The sequence below is a fragment of the Phyllopteryx taeniolatus genome, chromosome 1 (genome assembly GCF_024500385.1).
Source record: "Phyllopteryx taeniolatus isolate TA_2022b chromosome 1, UOR_Ptae_1.2, whole genome shotgun sequence".
In the NCBI taxonomy this organism is placed as follows: Eukaryota; Metazoa; Chordata; class Actinopteri; order Syngnathiformes; family Syngnathidae; genus Phyllopteryx; species Phyllopteryx taeniolatus.
Genome location: NC_084502.1, coordinates 14,242,347 through 14,266,718, shown reverse-complemented (window position 1 = coordinate 14,266,718; position 24,372 = coordinate 14,242,347). Strand labels below are relative to the sequence as shown.

General features: G+C 45.3%; 3 protein-coding genes and 1 long non-coding RNA gene across 6 annotated transcripts in view; all 4 read left to right on the top strand.

The window, feature by feature from the left end:
• Nucleotides 1-236: 236 nt before the first annotated feature.
• hoxc8a (homeobox C8a) lies at nucleotides 237-3,370 on the top strand. Its single transcript, XM_061773954.1, has 2 exons — nucleotides 237-1,124; nucleotides 1,710-3,370. The coding sequence occupies exons 1-2, from the start codon at nucleotides 689-691 to the stop codon at nucleotides 2,018-2,020; spliced, it is 747 nt and encodes a 248-aa protein (XP_061629938.1). The 5' UTR covers nucleotides 237-688; the 3' UTR covers nucleotides 2,021-3,370.
• Nucleotides 3,371-6,101: 2,731 nt separating this feature from the next.
• Nucleotides 6,102-24,372, top strand: part of LOC133478231 (uncharacterized) — a 38,335-nt gene continuing 20,064 nt past the window's right edge. Inside the window, exon 1 of one of the 2 annotated variants that reach the window (XR_009788631.1) lies at nucleotides 6,102-6,221. This is a non-coding gene — a long non-coding RNA (uncharacterized LOC133478231). The remainder of the gene's footprint in view (nucleotides 6,222-24,372) is intronic. The other variant, XR_009788632.1, reaches the window with a different exon arrangement.
• On the top strand, nucleotides 8,381-12,795 carry hoxc6a (homeobox C6a). Of its 2 annotated transcripts, none has more exons than XM_061774017.1 (2): nucleotides 8,381-10,987; nucleotides 11,405-12,795. In XM_061774017.1, the coding sequence occupies exons 1-2, from the start codon at nucleotides 10,588-10,590 to the stop codon at nucleotides 11,719-11,721; spliced, it is 717 nt and encodes a 238-aa protein (XP_061630001.1). In that variant the 5' UTR covers nucleotides 8,381-10,587; the 3' UTR covers nucleotides 11,722-12,795. The 2 variants fall into 2 exon arrangements, with proteins under 2 accessions (XP_061630001.1, XP_061629992.1); XM_061774008.1 differs by having other exon boundaries at nucleotides 8,382-10,987; nucleotides 11,402-12,795.
• hoxc5a (homeobox C5a) lies at nucleotides 13,362-15,976 on the top strand. Its single transcript, XM_061774028.1, has 2 exons — nucleotides 13,362-13,920; nucleotides 15,129-15,976. The coding sequence occupies exons 1-2, from the start codon at nucleotides 13,467-13,469 to the stop codon at nucleotides 15,335-15,337; spliced, it is 663 nt and encodes a 220-aa protein (XP_061630012.1). The 5' UTR covers nucleotides 13,362-13,466; the 3' UTR covers nucleotides 15,338-15,976.

Sequence of the window (24,372 nt, the reverse complement as noted above, 5' to 3'; positions counted from 1 at the left end):
AGATCCTCCCTTTGTGCAGTATTCTGTTTTAAAATGTCAGTCTACTGAAGAGGTGATCACATATAGAGCGATGATTATAGGCAACTCCTCTCAAGGTGTGCATATACTCTTTCCGTATAGGGCCCCGTGCATGTCTGACCGCTATGGAAAAGATGAAGGGGATGGGGAAGGGAGGGAGGGGAAGGACAGGGGAGGAGGGGGCGCCTGCGGTGGGGGTGGGAAGCTAAAAAAAAAAAAAGGAGGAAAAAAAAACCGAGAGCACGCAGCGTCTGTGACTGCGCCGGTGGAGCACGCCAATCTTTAAGTTTAGATAAGACGCACACATGCCATGAGCCGGACTTGAGCCTGCAAAAAAAACAAAAAAAGCCGGGGGAGAAAAACGACAGCAAGCCGGAGCAGCAGCAGCGGCGGCAGCAGCGGCGGCGGCGACAGAGATCCGATGAGAAAGAGTGAGCTGCTGCGGTGGATTGTCCAAAGGGGCAGCGTTCCTCCAGTTCCGGTTTGATCTGTCTGCCTGTGTGTGCGCGCCGTGTGCGAGTCGGGACCCCAAACAAAAGGCTGCCATCACCCTCACGGAGATCTTTCACGGCCGTGCGAGCGAGAGAGCGCGAGAAAGAGGGAACGAGAGAGAGAGAGAGAGAGAGAGAGAGAGAGAGAGAGAGGCGCACCGCTGGATGCAAAAACAAACATGAGCTCCTATTTTGTCAACCCTCTTTTCTCCAAGTACAAAGGCGGCGAGTCCCTGGAGCCAACTTACTACGACTGCAGGTTCCCACAGAGCGTCGCCCGCAGCCACACGCTGGTCTACGGACCCGGAGCGAGCGCGCCGGGCTTCCAGCACCCGTCCCACCATGTGCAGGACTTTTTCCACCACGGCACCACGGGCATCTCCAACCCGGGATACCAGCAGAACCCGTGCGCCCTGGCGTGCCACGGCGACGCGGGCAAATTTTACGGATACGAAGCGCTGCCGAGGCAAACGCTTTACGGCAGCCAGCAAGAGGCGAGCCTCGCGCAGTACCCGGACTGTAAATCGTCGGGAGGCTCGAACCCCGGAGAAGGACAAGGCCACTTGAATCAAAGCTCCTCTCCCAGCCTTATGTTCCCATGGATGAGACCCCACGGTGAGAGTCTGCATTACTACTATTATCATCGAATATTATTCTGCTCTGTGTGTGTGTGCGGGCGCGCGCGCGCGTGTGTGTGTGTGTGTGTACAGGCAAATCATACCGACAACATGTAGAGGCGGCACCGCAGTGCAGCACATGTCCGAGCAGCTCACGTTTGCCGATAGTGTAGCATGACAGCCAATTACTTTGTTCTCATCGCATATTTCACAATGCAGCGCAGACTCACAGTTGAAACACGTCACACTCGTATTTGGGAAGGGATCATTTGACCCAATGAACACATGAGGGCTTCTTCTTCTTTTTTGGGGGGTTTGTTCATAATACTCGTACTAATACTGTACATGTAGGCCTGCTTTACTTGGATCCCCAAAATGAAAGCGACGCAAAACACACACACGCAACGCGTAAGTGAAATTATGCTCCAAGAAAAAAGGACAGTCCACATTTGAATTGGGGCTTCATTCATTCGCTTTATTGGTACTTTTCGTCACATTGGGTACAGCTAAGCTTTCATTCTCTGGCTTTATTTCCCCCCCCCCCCCCCCCCACTCCCAACCTGCCCCCCCGCCCCCCCCCAAGCCCCAGGGCGGCGCAACGGCAGGCAAACCTACAGCCGCTACCAGACTCTGGAACTGGAGAAGGAGTTCCTCTTCAACCCTTACCTGACCCGCAAGAGGAGGATCGAGGTGTCGCACGCCCTGAGCCTGACCGAGCGACAGGTGAAGATCTGGTTCCAGAACCGGCGGATGAAGTGGAAAAAGGAGAACAACAAGGACAAGTTTCCGGGTCAGAGGGGAGAGGCCGAGGCCGAGGAGGAGGGCAACGAGGACGGTGAAGGGGAAGAGGGGGAAGAGAAGGAAGCGGAAGAGAGAGAGGAGACCAAGGAGTGATTTTATGGTCCTTTTTATGGTTATATGGCTGAAAAAGAGAAAGAAAAAAAAAAAAAAACGAGAGAAAGGTCTCATCGCAAGCGCGTCATCTTTATGACCACCCTTTCATTTTGTCAAGTGGGAACAGGAATCCCAGCAATATTCCTGTCATCAATAGGCACATTACTCCTCGGTCGGCCAAAAGGGAATGCTCATTTTCTTTACAAAAAACAACAAAAAAAAGGAAAAAAGTAGAGGCTACGTTTTGTTTGATATATTACAACTGCTGCCCTTGCAAAAAAAATAAAAAAAAAGAAACAAAATGCATGTTAAATGATTAGAAACTGGGCCTAGCTATTTTTTTTTTGGGGGGGGGGGGGGGGGACAACTGCATCACAATCAGTAGACAACCACGATGCGATCTGTAAATACACACACACACACACACACACACACAAAAAAAGAGGAGACCACTTTTAGTGGAGTGTTCAAGTCGTCATCGCAGCAGTTTGTACAAACAACCCACTTTTGTTGTTATGCTAATTATTATGATTATTGTCATTGTTACCGTTTCCACATGAATGGCGTCAAAACAGCCACGAGCTCCTCACGCGCGTGAATTCTGGAGGAGGACCAGGGAATTGCAATCGTTTGAAATCCTTTGATGCTACCTAAACCTGGGGATAATTGCAATAGAGATTTCGGAATAATAGAGATTTCAGACGGTTTTTCATTTGAAAGTGTTATATATATACACACACACACACACACACACACACACAACAATCTTCTTTCTATATTATGTATGTAGCATTTACCCAATACTTGTTGAAGACAATTATTTGAGTCTTGGGAAGACAATTAGCTCGAAGCCAAGCAAAGCAATTAAGAGATGTTTTTCTTTTTCTTTGATATATATATATATATATATATATATATATACATATATGTATATATATGTGTGTATATATAGCGGGCACTACCTAAACTTCCGAGCCACGATGCCTCGTGCAGAATCCACAGTTCCACTCGAGATGGTGGCGCGGCTCTGGAAGAATAACAAACTGTTTCCCCAACAACTAAAACTGCCTATCGAACGCACATTGACTGGGCGTATACCTGAAACAATTACAGCGAGTTTCTTTTTGATTTGAACGTGCTGGTGAAATAGAGTAGCTTTTGTTTGTTTTTTTAAAAATTTTTCATTATTATGATTTATTATTATTATTATTATTTTTTGCACTGAATATAACCTTTATGTACGTCTTGTTATATATTGATGTTAACAATTATGCTCGTTTCCTGGTGTTGCTCCTGTGAAAGACGCCATTGTTGATGTAAAGTCACAAATAAAAAGATGATGGCTCACAATCATTTCTCCCTGATTTCTTTTTTCTTTTTTTGGAACGCAGCCTCCAAGTGAATCCCTCTCTATCATACGCGCGCGCGCGCACGCACGCACGCACGCACACGCATTCAAATGTATGTATGAAGAACGCCTTAGGCTCCCTTCCTCATAACAGATCACGTTTGTTTTTATTGTTTTCTCCGAAATAGCCCTTAGAATACCCCCATCAGATGACCCACAATATTTGACCATGACGGCAGAGAGATTGTTTTTTTTTTTTTAACCTGGTTTAACAAAATAAATAAATGAATGAAATAATAAAACACATAGAGTCATAACAAATAACCTGCGTTAGAAAAATACTTGACTTTGCCATTTGTATGCGATTCACAGCGTGTATCCTGTCCAAATATCCTTCCGCTATTTGATGAATCCCTTTCATAATAAGATCATAAAAAACTTCTTCTCTTTCGGGAGCATTTTATTTTATTTTTTTTAAATGAATCTTGGGATTGATACATTTGTGTTTGTGTTTTTCTCTGAACCAAACATCCGCTGCGTTGCGAACAATGCCGAGGCTTTCGAATGGAGCGAGTGCGGTGCGCGGCGGCAGAATTTTCAGCGCGCGTCAGGCCGAAAGGCACAACCGCCTTCATGGTTGCAAAAAAAAAAAATTGGAATTTGCGAAATGTTTGGGACATATCAGTGGTTCGAACGCAAACGTCACACTGGCACATAATATACTTGGCATGCTTGTTGTGTTTTAATGTTTACGAAAATCGTCAAGGCTAAAACGTTTTTTTTTATGATGGGCTTCATTAGATCAACTTCTGGTTGAATGCTATACACAAATATTGTATTTCCATTGTATTATTTCATTTAAGTGTGGGGCAAGCAAAAAATATTGCACCATAAATAATTTACCTTGGATCAAAAACGTGTGTTGCCCTTTCTTCTAATTACCCACATACATCATTTTTAAAATATGATTTCCTCAGATTAGACTGAGTATAAACGCTAGAACCTCAATTTAGGGATTGTATTACAAAAGCTAACGCAAGTTAAAATATATTGTTTAGTATTTGTCCGTTGAGTTGGTTTCTTAAGTTTCACCTTCCAGCAAATGAAATGAAATGAAATGAAATGATGTGAAATGAAATGATGTCTACTGTGTGTTGAGTTGAGTGTCGAACGAAACCAATGTAACCGAAATTGGCTTTTGTCCATTTTTCTGTTCCCAAAAATATCTTCCATCCAATAACCTCTTGACTTGAGTGTTCACCCCCATGTCCAACTTATAGAACAGAGTCTGCTAAATGGAGCTTTTTTTTGTTTTGTGTGTGTGTGTGTGTGTGTGTCTTTTTCCTTTTCCCATAGTCACTTTTTTTTGTTTTGTGTTTTTTTTTTTTTGCATGCCTTCATTTTGTCTCCATTTCGTGCGTGACCAGATTTCTTCCGCACACGCAAGTCTGCACACAGTGTGCGTGTTTTCACCAGAAGGCTGGCATCAGCACTAAAGTTTAGTGTACCTGCTGTAAACTTTATTGGTGGTGTAAAGGCGTATTTTTTTTTTTTTTGGGGGGGGGGGTGTCTTTTGTGGCTGCGCGCTGGATGTCGTTCTTGCGCAAATGACGGCCTGCAGGGACCGAACACAGATCAACCTCCGAGTGGGTACAAAGCTATTCATTTGATCGTCCAAATTAGAGAAGCTCCTTGATGCATTTATGGCTGCGTGTCGTCACAATCTGTATTCTTGAACACATTTGCTACTTGCTGAATTGAATGTGTTGAATTGCCGTCTTTGTTCCCCTCCGTCGTTATTTTGCGTCTTTCACTTGGAATTCGATGCTTATTTATGTTGTGGGTTCAGAAAGTAGGTTGCTTTTTCCTCTTCCCCCTCACCCCCCCCCAGTTAAATGTGTTATCTCTCCATTTTCCTGTTGAAGAAAGTCTTGCATATGAATTCTGCTGTGTCAGGTGTTGTCTGGTCCGCCATCCTGGCTGCCCTTTGTTTCATTTCACAAGAAGAAGAAAAAAAAAAAAAATATATATATATATAGAGAGAGAGAGAGAGAGAGAGTTTTCAAATCAATTGATAAGGCAGAGCACGCTCTTGATTGGACGCCTTTCGTCGTGTGAATGAAGACGCGGGAGGCCTCTAATTCGCGTGCACGTTCGCCCATCGTGACGCAAATGGTTGATTTCCGATGCGTGTCCTCTTCGAAGTGACTCTTTCACGATCCTTATGATGCAGCGTGTCCACTAGGGGACCTGTCCTCTTCATCGACGTACCTCCATACTTTGTCAACATGTGGACAAATCTTAGCATCCGAGCTCCGTCTTTTGCGGGTATCCCCCCCCCTTTCCCCCCCATTTTGAATATTTTCTGCATTCGGAAAAAAAAAGGGGGAATGGCAAAGATGGGTGCAAACATTCCTGGTTGTTAAAGGGAGAAATTTACAGCTGAGTAATAAAAGTTTACGACTCACAGCTCGCTGTGATTGGCCCCAGCGAGCCACGTGGCTCACGCTCTATGAACATGAACTTTATGCTGTTGTCTATTCCCTGCTCGTTCCTTTGAATCAGCAGCAGAGCAGGCTGCCGTCGTGTAAAACCTTCCTTTTTCTCGACTACAAGATGGACCCGAACGCGTGCCCCCGTTTCGACGCTCGATCCCGTCCTATTCGCCGACTTCCGATCGTGAGAGCAGCCTCCGCGTCTTACAGCAAGCCAGCCTGTAACGGTTCTCCCTCCGGAAGAGGGAAGAAAAAGGAGCTGCGAAAAATGGACTTTCCCACGCTGCATCCTCATAGGCTGCATGCGTGGGCAGCTAAGATGGAGCGCCGGTGGAGCCCCCGCGGAGGCGCTGCTCAGGTAGGACCGCGCATTTCTGCATTTCTCCTCTCTCTCTGCTCGCGTTTGGATGCCGCGCGTGGCCTCGCGGACGATGCAGATGCGTGTGAGATCATAGCAAGGTGCGTGGGTTCGTGTTCGCGCGTGCGTGTGTGTGTGTGGTGACCTGACCTGTTTGAGTTTCCACGCCAGAGCGGCGCTAGCACCTGAGTGGGCTTTCCCACGGCCACTACGGCTTTGCGTTTGAATGTGCAACACCCACTGCGCTGCTATCAATTAGCCTGATTCGCTTAGTTTCTTCTTCTTCTTCTTCTTCTTCTTTTTTTTTTTTTACGTAGACATCCTGCCATTGTTACTGGTACGGTGGAGTGATGTGACGTCATGAAGTTGTTGTTGTTGCATTCAAGTGTCTGCCAACAGGCTGCTGTGTATCACAGTCGCGCGCACGCGCACACGCAGACAAGATTACCCAGGCGCTGACATTGTGGCAGTTGCCCACAGTGCCCCCTAGCGACCGGCAGCGTTGCATGTGGAAGTGGGCGGGGCGGGGCGGCTGTTGTGGCGTCGTTGTTGAGAGTGCGGCTTGCTGCTTCACTGCGGATGTCAGCTGACCCAGTTGTGCGTGTTTGTGTGTGCGCGCGTGGCTGCGCGCGCGTGCGCGCTTGTGTGTGTGTGTGTGTGTGTCTGCTGCCAAGTCTGGTTTCCTAATACTCATTGTTGAAGGAGCTCTATTTTGTGACGTTGCAATGGACGTCACGGCATGTATGAGAGATTCACTGACACACCTTGACGGGAGGTTGCACAACATGATTTATTTTCCTTCATACTCACTGACATTAGGAATTCTAATCACAGCTGCGCCAAATGTGTGTAGTGCCGAGGAGCTGCTGACTAAAAGGCATACAACAAAAAAATTGCCATCAAACACATTCCAGCTTTTTTTTTTCCCCTGACGGAAGTCGACCAAAAAAATAAAAAATAAATCCCAGCATACACGTGCGGGTAACAGCTGCACCGTGTGTGTGTGTGTGTGTGTGTGAATTGGCCTTCAGAATGATGCCTTTGGTCCTTACTTTAAGATTCAAACCAATTTACACGCACTGCACAAAGTGTGACTGAAAAGCACATAACATGTCCGGATATGTGTGTATTTCAAAGCAGCGTTTTATATATATATATATATATATTTTTTTTCTTAAAATATAATTGTGTGCTTTAACTATATTTTAGTGTTTTCCCCATGTGGAAAATTCCCAATCGTCTTATACTGTTCCATGGAAAATATCCTTCTTGTCAAATCCTGCTCGTCGAAGCCTTTTCGAATCCTCATGAGTTCTCGTCGCGAGTCGTTTGTTGTCCCCTCGCGAGACTATAATAGTCCACTTCTGTGCCTGCAAAGAGAAGCAAATAGTCCATTTGAATATATTTTCATTTACAGTGCCGGTCAGTTTGGAGTAAAAACGGAGAAAGCCTCAATGTTTTGTGCTGTTAAATAAGGTCCATTGAAGTCAGACATCTGTCCCCCTCACCACATTTAGAACTCCCGACAGGGCAAAAAGTTTTTGCCCACTAATGGTCCTAATTTATGACGTGTGGATCAGCATGCCGCTCGCTGGGCACTGGCTTCCTGAGTGCATAACGAGCATAAAGTCGAACACTTCCGGGCGTAATTGGGCCAGACTGCGACGGTAAAGTGCCTATAGATGGCTTTACATGGTTACAAAGGGAATTAGTCCTTATTAGTAAGGGTTAGGGGGAAGGGGGAGGGGGGGGGGGGGAGAAACATCAGAGCTGACCAGCCTTAAACTGCATGGCTGCGTTTTAATCAGGACAAATAATGTTGAAATTGTACAGTTGCCGTTTAACTAACAGTGTGTTACGTTCAGTTAAAAAAAAAAAAAAAAAGAAAAAAAAAAAGGGGGGGGGGGTGTGTGTGGAAACGCAGCCGTTTCAAATAGACGCAGCTAGCTGTTGGTTTGATTTAAGCTTTAGATTGGAAAAACAGATAATAATAATAATAATAATAATAATAATTGTACTACTGCTAATAATCATAATAAAAGAAGAAGAAGACGGAAATCTATTCATAAGTGAATCAATTGCAATTGTGTTTGTTAGAAGCTATTTCCAGTCGTCCTTTTCGTCCAGGAAATGTTTTTTTTTTTTTTTTTTTTTTTTGGGGGGGGGGGGGGGTTTGTTTTCTTTTCTTTTGTGAAAATGTTCCCCGCCAAAAGATGGCGTCCAAATGGACCAAAAGGCTGCTTTCGTGCAGCCCAAAGCCGCCCATGTGATGCGCCTGATGGGCCGCAATAAAACACTCAAACATGAGGGAAAGAATGACCTTTGGAATTGTGCACAGTGCCACAAACTCGGCCGCATTCCAGCCTCAGTCCCCACATTGCCGAAACTTTGCTGTTTGCTATTTGGCGGCGGCTCGGAGGTGCTGCGGATATTAAAAGAACAATTTCATTTGTCCAAAGAACACTGTTTATGAATTATACACACACCATTTTTGTTTTTTTTTTAAATTAAGCAACTGTTAGAAATAAGTACACATCAAAAACGTATTTTTGGAGTGTTTATACTATAATTGACATTTCACGTGGACTTGATGATCTAAAAAAATACGCTGCGGACGTGCTTCCTGCAAACATTTGCTGCAAATGCGGGATGGTCACATATGGCCGCGAATAAGGTGAAGGGAAAGGACGTTTATGGCAAGTCACTTCCTCGTCTTTGTTGTCTCTTTTGTGGCCCATTGAGGCTCCCGAACAACAGAGCAAACAACGTTGCACAAGATACTCAACAAATCAATGAGGTGCACTAACACCCGCAGCGGGCGAATGCACGTTTCAACAACTCTCGCTGATTCATTTTTCCAATAGGACCTGTTGATAAGTGATTATTGCAATTTGATTTGCAGGTTTTGGGGATTATGTTCCGCTGCTGATCAGCTACATTAAAAAAAAAAAACATTAAATAAAATAAAAATCACTTTAAATTCACTCGCACCCAATTTATCAAGGCAGGGGGAAAAAAAACAAAAAAACGCAGACAGCAATTATAATATCCGTTTGGAGTCGAACAAATGACACTGCGCTCAAAGACAATCGCTCAAGTTTTGCGCGTTGGTGGTGTGCCTCAAAAGCAATTTCCAGAGCCATTATTTGTCGCTCAGATCATCAGCGGTTTGCCTGCTCCCTTCCACGGTGCGTGTCACAGGAATGCGCACAAAACTTGATCGTATTTGAACTCCACACACGGAGTGTTTAAAAGTTATACCTGGACGCTGGTCGCATGTGTGTGGAGTATTTATGTCTGCAGACGGAGTGTGTGTGTGTGTGTGTGTGTGTGTGTGTGTGTTTATCTATTTTTATTTTTTTTTTTAAAAGAGCGTCAGAAATGTTCATTAAAGTACTTTTTTTTTTTTTTTGTACTTTCTGCTTCAGGCTGCTTTGCCTTTGCTGCAGAGATAGTTGATGGTGAGCCGGGGAACGTCACTTGTTTTATTGCCCCCCACCCACCCCCCACATAAGAGAGACCATAAACGCATTCTTACCACCTCCCCCCGTTCACTGCAAAAAAAAAGCTTTGAAAATTGCTCACAAGTCAAACAATTTCATCGCTTCGTGCAAACCCTGACGCTACGCGAGAAAGTCCTGAATATTGGTTTGGATAAATATGAAACGCCCATTTGAATCTGTGATATTCCTCTTCCCCAAAAAAAAATACAAAAGGCATTTGTGTGTACGTTTCAACATATTTCCAGGGGGAATCGTGTATATAGCAATATCAGACGTCATTACTATTCGCACTGATTGCGGTATGAATAGACAATATCCTCAATGAGTGTCGGGGACGTGACTCGGCGGGGATCGAAATGCAAAATGTGCCACCGCCGTTCGAATGTCATCGGTGTCAAGCGTGCTTGGGAGCGAGCTTTTATTGGAGTAAACAGCTCCTTCCTCGCGTCTCGGCACGGTTGTGTGTCACTTCCACCGTTGATCGGCATTTTGCACTAATGCTCATGCAGCTCTCGGCTGCGAGCTACAGTTTCTCCCGCAGTCCCGCCCCGCCATTGGTGGAGCCGGGTCAGCTGACTTGGTCATATTGTCTCCGAGCGAGCCAAGCCTCGGCTATAACACTCGGCTTTGTGCGTCTTAACCGGAGATTCCAAATTAATAATATTGAATCGTCCAAGTAGCGGGGAGGCACGCGTAGTGGAGGTGGTATCGGGGGACGCGGCCCAAAAAAAAAAGAGAAGAAGAGCTCGCAGAAAGGTGTGGTTGGCTGACACACGCGGGAGGGAGATTTACTGGGAAGGGAGATTGAAAAGAGAGCGATAAAGAAGTGGGGAGAGTTGGAGAAGAGGGTTACGAGGCAAGGTATGAATTCTTATTTCGCGAACCCGTCGCTCTCCTGCCATTTATCCGGCGGCCAAGAGGTTTTGCCCAACGTGCCCATCAACTCCAGCACCTATGACACAGTCCGACATTTCTCGTCGTACGGCGCCGCTGTGAGCCAGAACCATCGGATATACGCACCTTTCTACTCCCCTCAAGATAACGTGGTGTTCGGCTCCGGCCGGGCTCAGTACGACTATGGCTCAAACGTGTTCCTGCAGGACAAGGACGTGCTGCCCAGCTGCAGGCAAACAAACATGGGACTCAACAGCACACAGAGCCACATTGGCCAAGACTACACTTTGGAGCAGAGCAGGGCGGCCCAGGAGCAGAAGAGCAACATCCCGATCTACCCGTGGATGCAGCGCATGAACTCACACAGCGGTGAGTTTTTACTAGCAGCAAATAAATTAGGGAAATGGGCCCGTTTTACGATATGTCTCACCAAGAGAGTAAGCTACTTTTTATGGCCCCCATAAAACATGACTGTATCTCCTTGGCTTGTAGACGGGGGCCTTTATTTTGCATGTGCAAACAAACAGCTTTCGTTCAGCTATCACCGGGACAGGCAGGCACAGGAAAAAAAAAAATAACAAAAACTCTTGGACACCTTTTTATTTATTCATACGACGAGGCAAAGATAACGTCGGAGTCATTGACAACTTTGAATGCATGCACCTCTCATGCAACCCCCCACCCCCGCCACCCTACCACCACCACCACAAAAAAAAAAAAAAAAAAAAACACAATTACAGAAAAAAAAAAAATCCATATTGACTGGGCGACTTTGTACCTCAGCAGGAGTGGGCTACGGGACAGACAGGCGCAGGGGACGTCAGATCTACTCCCGCTACCAAACCCTCGAGCTGGAGAAGGAGTTCCACTTCAACCGCTACCTGACCCGGCGCAGACGCATCGAGATCGCCAACGCGCTCTGCCTGACCGAGCGCCAGATCAAGATCTGGTTCCAGAACCGGCGCATGAAGTGGAAGAAGGAGAGCAACCTGACGTCCGCGGTGGTCGCGGGGGAGTCCACGGCGGCCACGCAAGAGGAGGAAGGCAGTGGGGGCGCGGTGAAAGAAGACAAGGAGGACGAGGACAAGAAAAAGAAGGAATAGTTCCCCGGGAGATGGAAAATACAACCCCAACATTACTACCTAAAGATGGAGCTGAAAGGGACGACACTGCATGATGGCTCCCCCTCCTCGTGTTTATCATATCACGGAGGTGGTGAGCCTTAAAAAAAAAACACAAAAAAAACAAAACAAAACAAAACAAAAAACAAATCCCAATCATTTCAGCCACATTCTGAACCCTGTGACTCTGGATCACTCATATGTTGTTATTGTATCATTATTATTATTATTATTTTTTTTTTACCATGTCAGTGTCACACTTGTACTGTGCAAATAATAAGAATAAAAAAAAAAAAGAAAACAACAACAAAGTATTAATTCCTACATTATTTCCAGTGCCAGTATAAACTATTTATCCCACACGCAGACAATGAATGCATCACTGTGAAGTCTCTGCTCACCAAATACAGTATTAAGTTAGTCTCGACATTCCACGGAAGGAAGGAATTGGACCCTTAATTTGGTCAGTGGAATTTACTACTTGAATATATATATATATATATATATATATATATATATATATATATACATAGCTCTTGCAAAAACTCGAGTTGCACAAATAGACTGTAGTACACACGCACATAAACACATGTATAAATATATGCTGTTTATTGGCTGATCAGACTAACATGATATTATGCAAATCCTTTCAAGGATGTATATGTGCATTTAGTTGCTTTAATAGACAACACATCACACCGAATTGCGCTTAAACCCCTTTACCTTTTTTTTTTTTTTTTTTTTTTTTTGGGACTCATTGACACAATTACTTGTGAAATATATATGTACACGTCGGTATTTTATTTGTATTTTTTGAATTGGAGAGTTCACGTTTTGTCATCGTGGTGTATCATGGAATAAAATATTTGTAAAACTTTGGCATTTGTGAGGTGTGTATCTTGTATGGGAGCATCATTACATGAGCGTGGTGAGTTTGGGGGCGGGGGGGGGGGGGTTTAAAATAAGTTATTGGGCTTAATTTGGTCACACTTTGGCACAAACACATGATGGACTTTATAACATTAAAAAAAAAAAAAAAAAAAAATTCTTATGGACGTCAACTTAATGTTTTAAACTAAAACTCTTTTGGCAATGCTTTCTTGAAAATAATAATATAACGTTTATATAATATAGAACAAAACTTTTGTTATTGCTATCATCCTTCTTGTTTTTTTTTAAATTTGCAATTGGAATTGTTGTAATGATTTATTATGAGAAAAGTGAGTGTGGCTTGCGAGCACGCACACGCGCGCGTCCGTCCGCGACCGTCTTGCCCCATTCCAAACGCCAGATGACGCTCTTGTCCTACTGTGCTGCCATTTTGTTCGCGAAAGGCTCTCGCCCTGTTCCCCAACAGCAGCTCAAAGTTTACTGGACACGTTTTTGCTATTCATCAATATCCCCATTGAGTATCAACGCCAATTTATGACTGGCCAACATGCGCACGTGATCCCACACAAATAGGCCATATTTGGGCAGCGCGCATCGGATCAAGGATTTAAAAAAAAAAAAAAAAAAAAAAAAAAAAGAAGATACCAAAGGCTACTCCACCTATAAATCCCGGATTGTTTTTTTTTTTTTAAAGAGAGGCTGATTTCCCCCCCCCCCCCCCCCCCCTCTTCCAAACGCGCCTACCAAGAAAAGCAATGATCAACACAAATCAGAGAATAAGAGCGACGTCTATCCAGCAAGAATCTCGGCGCTAAAAGTGTAAATAGATTTGGAAAATGAGCTCCTATGTTGACAGCTGCAACGTGAGGCGAGCGGGCGAGACAAGTTCTCCAATGTTTGGCTTCGGCGTGGCGGGGCGCGCGTCCAGCCTGTGCCACGGAGGCGTCAACGGGAGCGCCGTATTTACGCGCCCGGTCCCCACCGGCTCGCTTCTACTGGACGAGATGCAAACGAGCCTGAGAGGCGGCCCGGAGCCTCCGCTCCCACCCGCGCCTCACATGCACTCCGGCCCGGCCGCGCAAGACTCGGGAGGGCTCCTCTGCGACGGCGGCGGCGGCGGCTCCACGCTGCTTGCGGCCCCGGAAAGGGGCGTCAAGTCAGGCGGCAACCGGAGCCAGGAGAGCGCCAGAAGTGCGGAAAACGCGCAAACGGGGTCACGGACCGCCAACGGCAGCCAGCAGCGTGGACCACAGATTTATCCGTGGATGACCAAACTGCACATGAGCCACGGTAAACTTGGTCTCTCTTGTCATTCCCTCTTTCAGGCTGCTCCACTTCTTTTCGAGCGGTCCACTTTCCCTCGTGAGTTTTATAGGCCAAACGCAGGAAATAATAAAAACTCGCGGTCATAAATTTTATGACAAAGGCATCCATTGCTCGTAAACCTGCTCTATTACGGCGAAGAGGTGATCCGAGGGCTGATTTATGGTGCAGTAATTGGACCAGAGGATCAAACTGTGACAAAATGATCAAATAATATCACAGATTCATCTCTTAAGTATTATTTTCTTGATGGCTTCTTTTATATTCCTCCCAGTACAGCATACATGCTTTACATTATCAGCCTGTGTATTTGTGTGTGTGTGTGTGTGTGTGTGTGTGAAGCTTTAGCCTTAAATTGAACTCTGGGAAACACCAATGACCTGACCCTCGCGTGAACTTTTCACCTCGAAAAGATCTGAATAGGCATGCACTCTTTTTTTTCCCACAAGTCGGCTGCAGGCTGCAGATGGACAGTGGTCCACTTTGACTGCAAGCGCTTTTTTTTTGTTTTGGTCTTACTTCAAATGCAAACATGCCTCCAGGCAGGTAGCACGCCGAAGGGAGGCTTCCAAAGATCCAGCGGTCTATTTAAAAGCGCGAAACAGGACGATATATCTCGGGAAAGGTCTATTTAACACTTTTCATTTTGTTATATTTTGGCCCGATGCAGTTAGGTTGAGGCCAAGGCCAGCATTCCTTCAATTTGACCATTCGTCTGTCCGAGTAAAATGTCGATTGACATCATACTTTTTCGCCCTAGAGCAAAATAAATACATTTCATTTATTTCGCCGTTCACCTCCCCGCAATCGACACAACGCACGATACCAAGAGTGAGATTCCATGATTACTGTCGATGTAGCTCGTTGATATAATAGCACGTTTCTGAGCGTCTTCCTCGAGAGACAGAGCTCCCAGTGTGAGTGCTACGCTAAAAATATGCCACATTGTTTATCCACGTCAATCCAAACTAAGAAATAGTGTCTTTTTTTTTTTTTTTGTATTTCATCTTCTTCGATTGTATGCGTGCATCGTATCCTATAAGATGATTGAGGAAGCTTTGGCTGGAAATTCAAGTACATTTGGAATTGATTCCCCCCAAAATGTGCAATTGTCCTTTCTTTTGAACTGCATGCGTTGCTACGGGATTTGCTAACTGCTCATTGCGCTGCGGCAGAATCGGAAGGCAAGCGCTCCAGGACCAGCTACACCCGCTACCAGACTCTGGAGCTGGAGAAGGAGTTCCACTTCAACCGCTACCTGAGCCGCCGCAGGCGCATCGAGATCGCGCACACGCTGTGCCTGAACGAGAGGCAGATCAAGATATGGTTCCAGAACCGAAGGATGAAATGGAAGAAGGACTCAAAGATCAAAGCGAAGGAATAAGGGAAAAGCGTAGGGTGGCTTCGGCTCGGCACGGCACGGCACGGCACGGCTCGGCACGGCACGGCACGCGAAGAGCTGTCTGACCTCCGGATGAACTGCGGGGAGCAATGACATCATGACACGGCCTCGCGGCTCTTCATCACCAATTACGTGTCACTCGTTGCAGTTTGGGATCCAACGTATTGACTATCGCTCACTCTGATCAATTGGTTTCCATTGCTAAATGAATTTGCTGGCTTGTGCGGCGATAATAAGCCCACTTGCGGGGGACAAGAGGCTCCGCCGAGTTGCCGTGGGCCCGATCATTCGCGTTCTTAATTGGGATGAAAAGGTGGACGGTTGGGTTCACATACCAAAGGGGGGGAAAAAACAAGCAAACAAACAAACAAAGAAACAAACAAACAAACATTTCTCCATGTAACATGTTGTATTTGGTGCGTTCGGTGACGTGTCTTTGAAAATGACTGAATTCATGTGTGTAACCCAAGAAAACTGTATATGTGATGATACTGTGATACTGTGCAAAAAAAAAAAAAAAAAAAAAAGGCACCTTTGTAGAATTTGTAGCCTCGTAAATAAATAGCATCATTGAACGCTCCATTGTTGACTGTGACCAATAAAGTGATCACATGCGCTCAGCGTATTTATTATGGGTTTACAGTCATTACGTGGTGGGTTTTCATGACATTTGACAAGGTTGAGGCCTATAATGAAATAATTGAACACATTAGGGAACAGTTGAAAACAGTTGCAATTTTGGAATGCGCTTCGGAAGCCACCGCACTCTTTCAGCGAGTGACAAACGCGCTGTGAAGTTTAAGGCCCCCATAAAACTTTATTGCCTCCCGTTTCCAGACAGACAGTTTCCTGTTTTGCCAGGAGAAGGAAGGGAAGCCCTCGCCTGCGATAATACAGCCCCTCCCCAAACAACAACGCGGAGGCAAAAGTCTGCTTTCCTGCACCGAGGCTGTCGTTTTACGAGACACCATATGGTGACACTGTCCATGTCCGGTTAACTTGTTATATATATATATATATATATATATATATATATTATATATTTAAAAAAAAAAAGGCACAGTGGCCCTATTGGCTTAAATGGAATGGACTCACCTCCTGACTCCTCAGAAAACGTCCTCGGTGCTGAGAAGAAGAGACTCGCGCTCCGCTTTCTTTGCCTGCATGCATGCGGGCGCTCTCTCGGGCCTCATGTGGCCTATACGTCGGCAATGTATTGAATCCCCCCCCCCGCCCCACCAGTCTCTTCTTTTTAGGGTATTTTAAAGTTTACAAGGTTAGATATGCCAATTGCCCCCCCCCCCGAGCAGGCCCTGTGAATGGTGCTCGCGAAGCACGTGGTATCATTTAAGTGGCTTTTATGGCCTGGAAGAGCTGACAAACCTTCGATATATACACCTCATATATAATCTTAAGTGTCCGGCAATCGCAGCTGCCGGCTGGCCGCATGCGCGCGCCTTATCTGGGCCACGGAGGGCGAGGACGAGTCCCGGTCTGCAGAACCCGGAATACTGCTTTGTAAGTTCTTTGCCTTGTCAGGCATGTTTATCCTTTCATTTCACATGCTCGGAATATTTTCGAAGAATTCTTTTGAGTGAAACGTGTTCATTACGAAATGATTAGTTTCAGTCACAGGCAAGTCTTTTTTTAAATGTGGATTTGATGATTACTGAATGCAATCGCGTTCGCACTGGACTTAAATATAACATGTTTGAAATGAGTACGCGCGGTGTCAGTGGTGGGTGCAATGCCATTTATTGACAAGTATAAAATACATTTCAACACGCAAACGCCGACTATCCGCGCATTGTTTAATAGAGACGAAGAGAGGGAGAGAGAGCGCGTGTGCGCGCGCGTGTGTGTGTGTGTGCGTTTTGTGTGTGTGTTTTTTGAACGTGGAGGCATAGAGACTGTGTACGTTTTCGTGCAGCCATAGAGACAAACAAACCAACGAAAACAACACAAAATGTTCGCGAGGAAGGAGTGCAACGTCATCGTGGCTTCGTGCAGGCGGACGCCAAAACTCGCTGCGCTGAAACGTTCTTTGGGTGAACTTCATTTGTGCACGATTCGTTATGAATGAATGAATGAGTGAGTGAGTGAGTGAGTGAGTGAGTCATTATTTCAAGGAAATGAGGTGAATTTGCCACAATTGAATAATATGCAGCCCGGGTTTAAGGGCTTACTTTTCAGGGTGGGGAGATTCCTCTGCAAGTTTGTATTGCTGCGCAAGTTGGAGTCAAATCTCTCACACACACACACACACACACACACACACACACACACACACACAAACTGAATTGACTGTAGATGAGTGTGGGGGGGGGGGCTATTGTTGGGCAGTGTGTGTGTGTTTGTTTTTTTTAAAATAGTATTTTCTTTTTAAATGTGCTCAACACGCGCGTGTGTGGACGCTCTGCAGAGCCACAAGCTGCTCGACAAGTTGAGCCACTTTACGTCCTTCCTGTTTGACTTTTACGCTGTTTCACTGACTCCAAATGCACACATTTCAACGTTGTGTTATTTATTTGACGTACACGTTTCCTGTCGTGCGTACTACACTTCCATTAGGGGGCACTGTGCAACACACTCCTTAAATATGTGTGTGTGTGTGTGTGTGTGTGTCTGCAGATGGTAATTAGTCGTCAGTTGTTGTATTTTGTCAAAAAATTTCCCGTTTTCGATTGAGAAATCGTCATCAACTCAAAGTTAAATTGAACTTCTTGAAATGAGTAGATTTTGGATCATTTATAGAGCCCAAGTGTTGTTTATGTGTTGGAATGCTTGTGCATTTATTTTTTTGGGGGGGAATCAAATTTGTGCTGTTGAGCCTCAGGATCGAAAGTGAAACAATGCAAACATCCGCTTTCTCTGACAGTGACATTGTTTGTTTTGTTTTGTTTGTTCCTTTCTCTGACCTGCGCAGCTGACACGGCCATTATTCAAGACGCACAGGTCACTTCCGGGTGACTTTTCTTTTGTCTCAGCCCACATTCGAAGCAACCAATCCCACCTGAATTTATTGACAATGTGAAGACAAAGTCGTATTATTTTGAAACTGCGTGCGGTTGGGCGATGACGTGGAAAGGCTTTTTATTTATGCACATGAGCCCGAGGAGGCTGCACTTGTGCCTTTTCTCATTCCCTTTTCTAGGACAACCTCAGCCCAGTTGCAAATAAACCACAGGAGGGAAAGTGAAACGACCGCCGAACGCAGCATATGAACATAGAAATGGAAATAAATATATTTTCCATCAATTAACAATGTTCTCATACGAACAATCATAGAAAAAGCGCAGCATTACAATTCATGTTGCGTACGTTGCGAAAACTAAAACAATGTGTATACATGAAGGAGGGTCAAATCTGATTTATTTTTCTATTTTTTGAAATACATAGGTGTATATATTTTCCAGATCATTTGCAACAAGTGGCTCGTAAGTAAATAAGGACAACGTACATAAGCGACAATGCAGAAGTGTAAAAGGTAAGCTTTATTTAAAATAGACAACATGCAAACGATACATATGTGACGTCAAATGAAATAAATACATTTTGCGAAGCAGATATATATGCGCCCTAATTAAAAAAAAAATAAAAAATACATTAACTACGGTTCAAAAAAATCTGAATGAAAATATCACAAAAATAACAAAATATTTAAGACGTCTCGAAACACTTCAGCATATTTTGTATTTTAATGCATTCATTGCAGAGTTGCGTTTAAAAAACAAAAATGTGGCGGCTTGGCTGTTAATAATAATCCTGCAGGCACCACGTTTGATCTGGTGTCTCCTTTGTGTTTTCCAGGTCATTCCACGGGTTGAGAGAGAGGGGGGGGGGGGGGGGAGGGAGAGAGAGAGAGAGAGAGAGAGAGAGAGAGGGGGGAGTGCGCGAGGCCGCGGACGTGTCGCCTGTCCACCTGTCTCCTGGTGGAGATCTGACACTTCTTGCAGCCTGTTACGAGCTTGAAGGCCAGCAGCTGGCCCCCCCCTCGCCCCCTCGCCCCCTCGCCCCCTCGCCGCCGCCTGCCTGCTTGGAAAAAGCTTCCACTTGTGTAGTGTTGCCTTAAATGTGCACTCAAATGGTGGCCGCAAACGACTTCAGCTTTATTGCCATTGGAAGTTGCATAGGGAAGTGGTTGAACACTCATCAAGCGCAACGTTTCGTGTAACGAGGTGCGAAACAAGCGCATCTAAAAGCCCCTCTTCCCCCCCCCCCCCCCCCCGCATGGCTTCTTCTCTTTTGCGCATGCATTCATATTCGACCTCCCTCACTGCACTTCATTCAAACTTTCTTTTTCATTATTGTTACAACGGGACGATGTAGCTTATTGCAATTACACCTGTGGGGGCGGGGTGGGGCGGGGTGGGGTGGGGGCGTGCACATGCGGTCTCTTCTGTTAAGGGTTTGATTAAAAGCGCGTTATAGCCATTTAATCAGGGATATTACAGCGCCCAGGTCAGGTGCCACTGGGCCACCAATTTACGCACGGCACCACCACATCGTCTGCATTTCCTATATCCACGTGTACAGCTTTTAATTAGCAAAGGGCCGCTTAATTAGCCCTCCAATGAATAAATGAAACAGCCAAATAATCCGCCCGAGGGCCTCATCTTTTTCACTTTTACATTACGGCCAGTTATTGAACTAGGTGCGCGATGTGAAAGCCATTTGTGCGGAGAAGGAATTCATTGGCGTCCCTCCATCAATAATCCTTGGCAGTGAACTATTGGAGGAAGTCAAACGCGCGGGGTGAAACGCGGGTCAGCCTGTCTAACTCTTATTCAAATTCAAACGCATCCTGGCGGAGCAACAAACTAGTGCGCCGCATCCCCGTCGCCGCGTCAACTAGCACATGAGGTCTTTGCTATCTCATTGTTGTTGTTGTTGTTGTTGTTGTTGTTGTTGTTTTAACGAGGAGAAATCTTCAGCTGCATTGGTTGAGCCCTCTCGTGCACTTCCACTGTAATCAATGCCATCGATTCACAATCTGGGCTATGTTCGCCCTTTTTAATAACCTCCAAACAGGAGCACATGTCCGATATGGCATTTTTCATCCCAGTCTTTTCTCATTAGCTTCCAGAGCGGCAGAAAGAAAGGTTAGCGAGCGGTCAGCTATGCTAATAGCCAGCAGAAAGAAACGGTGGGGAACAATGGAAACTTATTTTTCATCCGCGCTGTCACGCGGACCTTTTGTATAGGCTGCGTGTTTGGGACTGAATATTCATAAAAGAGCTACCTCAAAGGAGGACATGCTTGATTCTTTGTGTTGATCATCGCGCACACGGCATTTCAAATAAATAACATCATTTTTTTTTTTGGGGGGGGGGGGGGGTGATCTATTACTGATACGCCACAAAAGGCTGCAAGATCCGCATTAGTTGCCTATATGTACCCTGTAGAACCGAATTTGTGTGGAGTTGAAAACAATCGCAAATGCGTGTCTACGGGAATGCATGGGCAGCTCCAACTCGCCACCAGCCTCGGCCTCCGCGCGCGCCCACGCCCACGCCCACGCCCACGCGGGTGCCCTCGCCTGCACGCAGCCGTGAAGGAAGCCGCATCCGGAGAGTGCGAGCTACCGTGCGCGACCCCGCGAAACACGTTTCGCACCAGCGCTCGTTTCAAGCTGACTGATTTACAGCTTTTATTGCGCTATAAAAGGCTTCCAACATCCTAGCGAGCGCTAATAGAAATGTCATGCGCCTTCCCTACAAAGCAGGGCGGCCACAAACGCAGCACGTTGTCATTATCATTATCATGATGATTATGATTATTATGAAGTTCCCAGGTAAAAGAATAAAAAGAAGTCGATGGAGCAGGCTCTCTCTCCCCTTAGATAAGAAAGTGTGCAGCGTGCACGTGACAGAATTGGCCAATTTTGGGTCAACTCGTTCATTGCTATGTTTTGTTTATTGCTTGCGCTATTCTGAATGAGGTGAATTTGAATCTCAATTCAAATCAAAATAAATGTGTTTTGCTCTGATCGCTCAGGTTTTCTTGAAAGACCCTGTAAAGTCATTTTCATGTTTTGTTTCGAAATACATTAAATGCCTGAAAATCAGTGCCGAAAGCACGTGCAAAGACTGAGGACAATTTAGTACGGAATTGTTGAGATATAGGGTGAAACTTTTTTTCACCGTCTCAGTTGTACAGATTTTTGGGGCAGCCTTAAAAATAAGCCCAAGAAGGCACTCGGGCCATGAGTCTCCCTTCCCCCAATACAGACGTACTCCGCACCGTCATTTCAGCTCTGGCAATTCGGTGCGAGCGCCACATCCTTATTCATAACAACTTGGCCCATTTCGACCACGACAGCTTGCAGTTAGCAACCAAGCTACGCCAACAATCTGAAAAAAGACTCAAATCTGTGCTGAAGTGTATTAGGTGTTGTGTGTTTTTGCCGTGTGCCCGAACGCTTGGCGTGCATCGTGAGACAGTTCCGCCACCCAACACCTGCCCACCAGCGGGCCTTCAGCCTCAGAGTGGTTGAGTGGTTGCTTGGCCGCCTGCAACGTCGTGGGGTGAGGAGGAGGAAAGAAGAAGAAACAATTCCTCCTGTAGGTGACTAGTGCGTCACACTGCTGCGGTCGCTTCAGCGCGCGCCATCGTTGGCCACAATTCCGTCAACGAGCTGCTGATTTTCAACGGCGCCAAAGGGGGGTGGGGGGGGGGGGGGGGGGAATGTCTCTGAGCTCCCAGTGCAATTACTGGCAGCCACGGTGGGCTCAGAGGCTGCCTGTCTGCCACAGAGTGCCTCTCTGCGGCCTGTGAGAGCGTGCGCATCGCTTGAAACGAGCCGGGAGAAAAGGCACGCATTTGACTGACAGGTGAACGTTTCGCGGGGCATGGCTTTCTGCGGACACGCCCACAGCGTTTAAAAGCCGAGACAATGTCATTTCTGCGCCATTTTGGAGCCGGGTTTCATCTGCAACCTCAATTCCAATGAAGTTGGGACGTTGTGTTAAACATAAATAAAAACAGAATACAATGATTTACAAATCATGTTCAACCTATATTTAATTGAATACGCTACAAAGACAAGATATTTAATGTTCAAACTGATAAACTTTTTTTACGTTTTTAGCAAATAATCATTAACTTAGAATTTTATGGCTGCAACGCATTCTAAAAAAAAGGCTTGGACAGGTGGCAAAAAAGACTGGGAAAGTTGAGGAATGCTCATCAAACACCTGTTTGGAACATCCCACTGGTGAACAGGCTCATTGGGAACAGGTGGGTGCCATGATTGGGTAGAAAAGGAGCTTGCCTGACTTGCTCAGTCATTCACAAGCAAAGATGGGGCGAGGTTCACCTCTTTGTGAACAAGTGCGTGAGAAAATAGTCAAACAGTTTAAGGAGAAATATTCCTCAACGTACAATTGCGAGGAATTGAGGGATTTCATCATCTACGGTCCATAATATCATCAAAAGGTTCAGAGAATCTGGAGAAATCACTGCATGTAAGCGGCAAGGCCGAAAACCAACATTGAATGCCCGTGACCTTCATCAAAAACCGACATCAATGTGTGAAGGATATCACCACATGGGCTCAGGAACAATTCAGAAAACCAATGTCAGTAAATACAGTTCGGCGCTACATCCGTAAGTGCAACTTAAAACTCTACTATGCAAAGCAAAAGCCATTTATCAACAACACCCAGAAACACCGCAGGCTTCTCTGGGGCCGAGCTCATTTAAGCTGGACTGATGAAAAGTGGAAAAGTGTTCTGTGGTCCGACGAGTTCACCTTTCAAATTGTTTTTGGAAATTGTGGACGTCGTGTCCTCCGGGCCAAAGAGGAAAAGAACCATCCTGACTGTTCTGGACGCAAAGTACAAAAGACAGCATCTGTGATGGTATGGGGCTGTGGGGATGTGTAACTTACACATCTGTGAAGGCACCATTCATGCTGAAAGGTACATACAGGTTTTGGAGAAACCGGTGCCATCCAAGCAACGTCTTTTTCATGGACGCCCCTGCTTATTTCTGCAAGACAATGCCAAACCACATTCTGCATGTGTTACAACAGCGTGGCTTCGTAGTAAAAGAGTGCGGGTACTAGACTGGCCTGCCCGCAGTCCAGACCCGTCCCCCATTGAAAATGTGTGGCGCATTATGAAGCGTCAAATACGACAACAGAGAGCCCGGACTGTTGAACGGCTGAAGCTGCACATCGAGCAAGAATGGGAAAGAATTCCACCTGCAAAGCTTCAACAATGAGTGTCCTCAGTTCCCAAACGTTTATTGAATGTTGTTAACAGAAAAGGTGATGTAACACAGTGGTAAACGTGAACCTGGCCCAGCTTTTTTGGAACGTGTGGCAGCCATCAAATTCTAAGTTCATGATTATTTGCTAAAACGATCAAGTTGATCAGTTTGAACATTAAATATCTTGTCTTTGTAGTGTATTCAATTAAATATAGGTTGAACATGTTTTTATTTATGTTTAACACAATGTCCCAACTTCATTGGAATTGGGGTTGTACTTGCCGATTTATTTATTCACTCAAAATTTGGCAGACTTCTTTACATTTTTTTCCGCGCTGTGTTAAATTTACGACATTTGTTGTGTCACTTTACAGGGCCTTTAAATAATCTCCTAACTTCTTCAGGAGTATGTAAACCTATGATCATAAAACACAATAAGCACTATGCACACATCATTGGATATAATATAGTTTGATATTCGTGCAATAATTGTTTCACTGAAACATTTGGATAAAAAGCAACACAAACGAAAGGGATTATTTAGAGTTTCAGCAAAAGAAATGCAAAATACATTGTTCTCTTGTCATCACTGTACGTTGGATGCTACATAGTCAATGTCTTATAATGTACGTAGTACATAACACATACATAATAGATCATGTTTTCATGATGAGGACATTTCCATTTCATGAGAAAATCATCATCCAAATCCTTGGAAATCAACAGCCGTGATATCAATACTTTGTTTCTTTAATGCTGATTGTATCAGAAAACGATCCGTACATGCTCGTAATTTGTTTCGG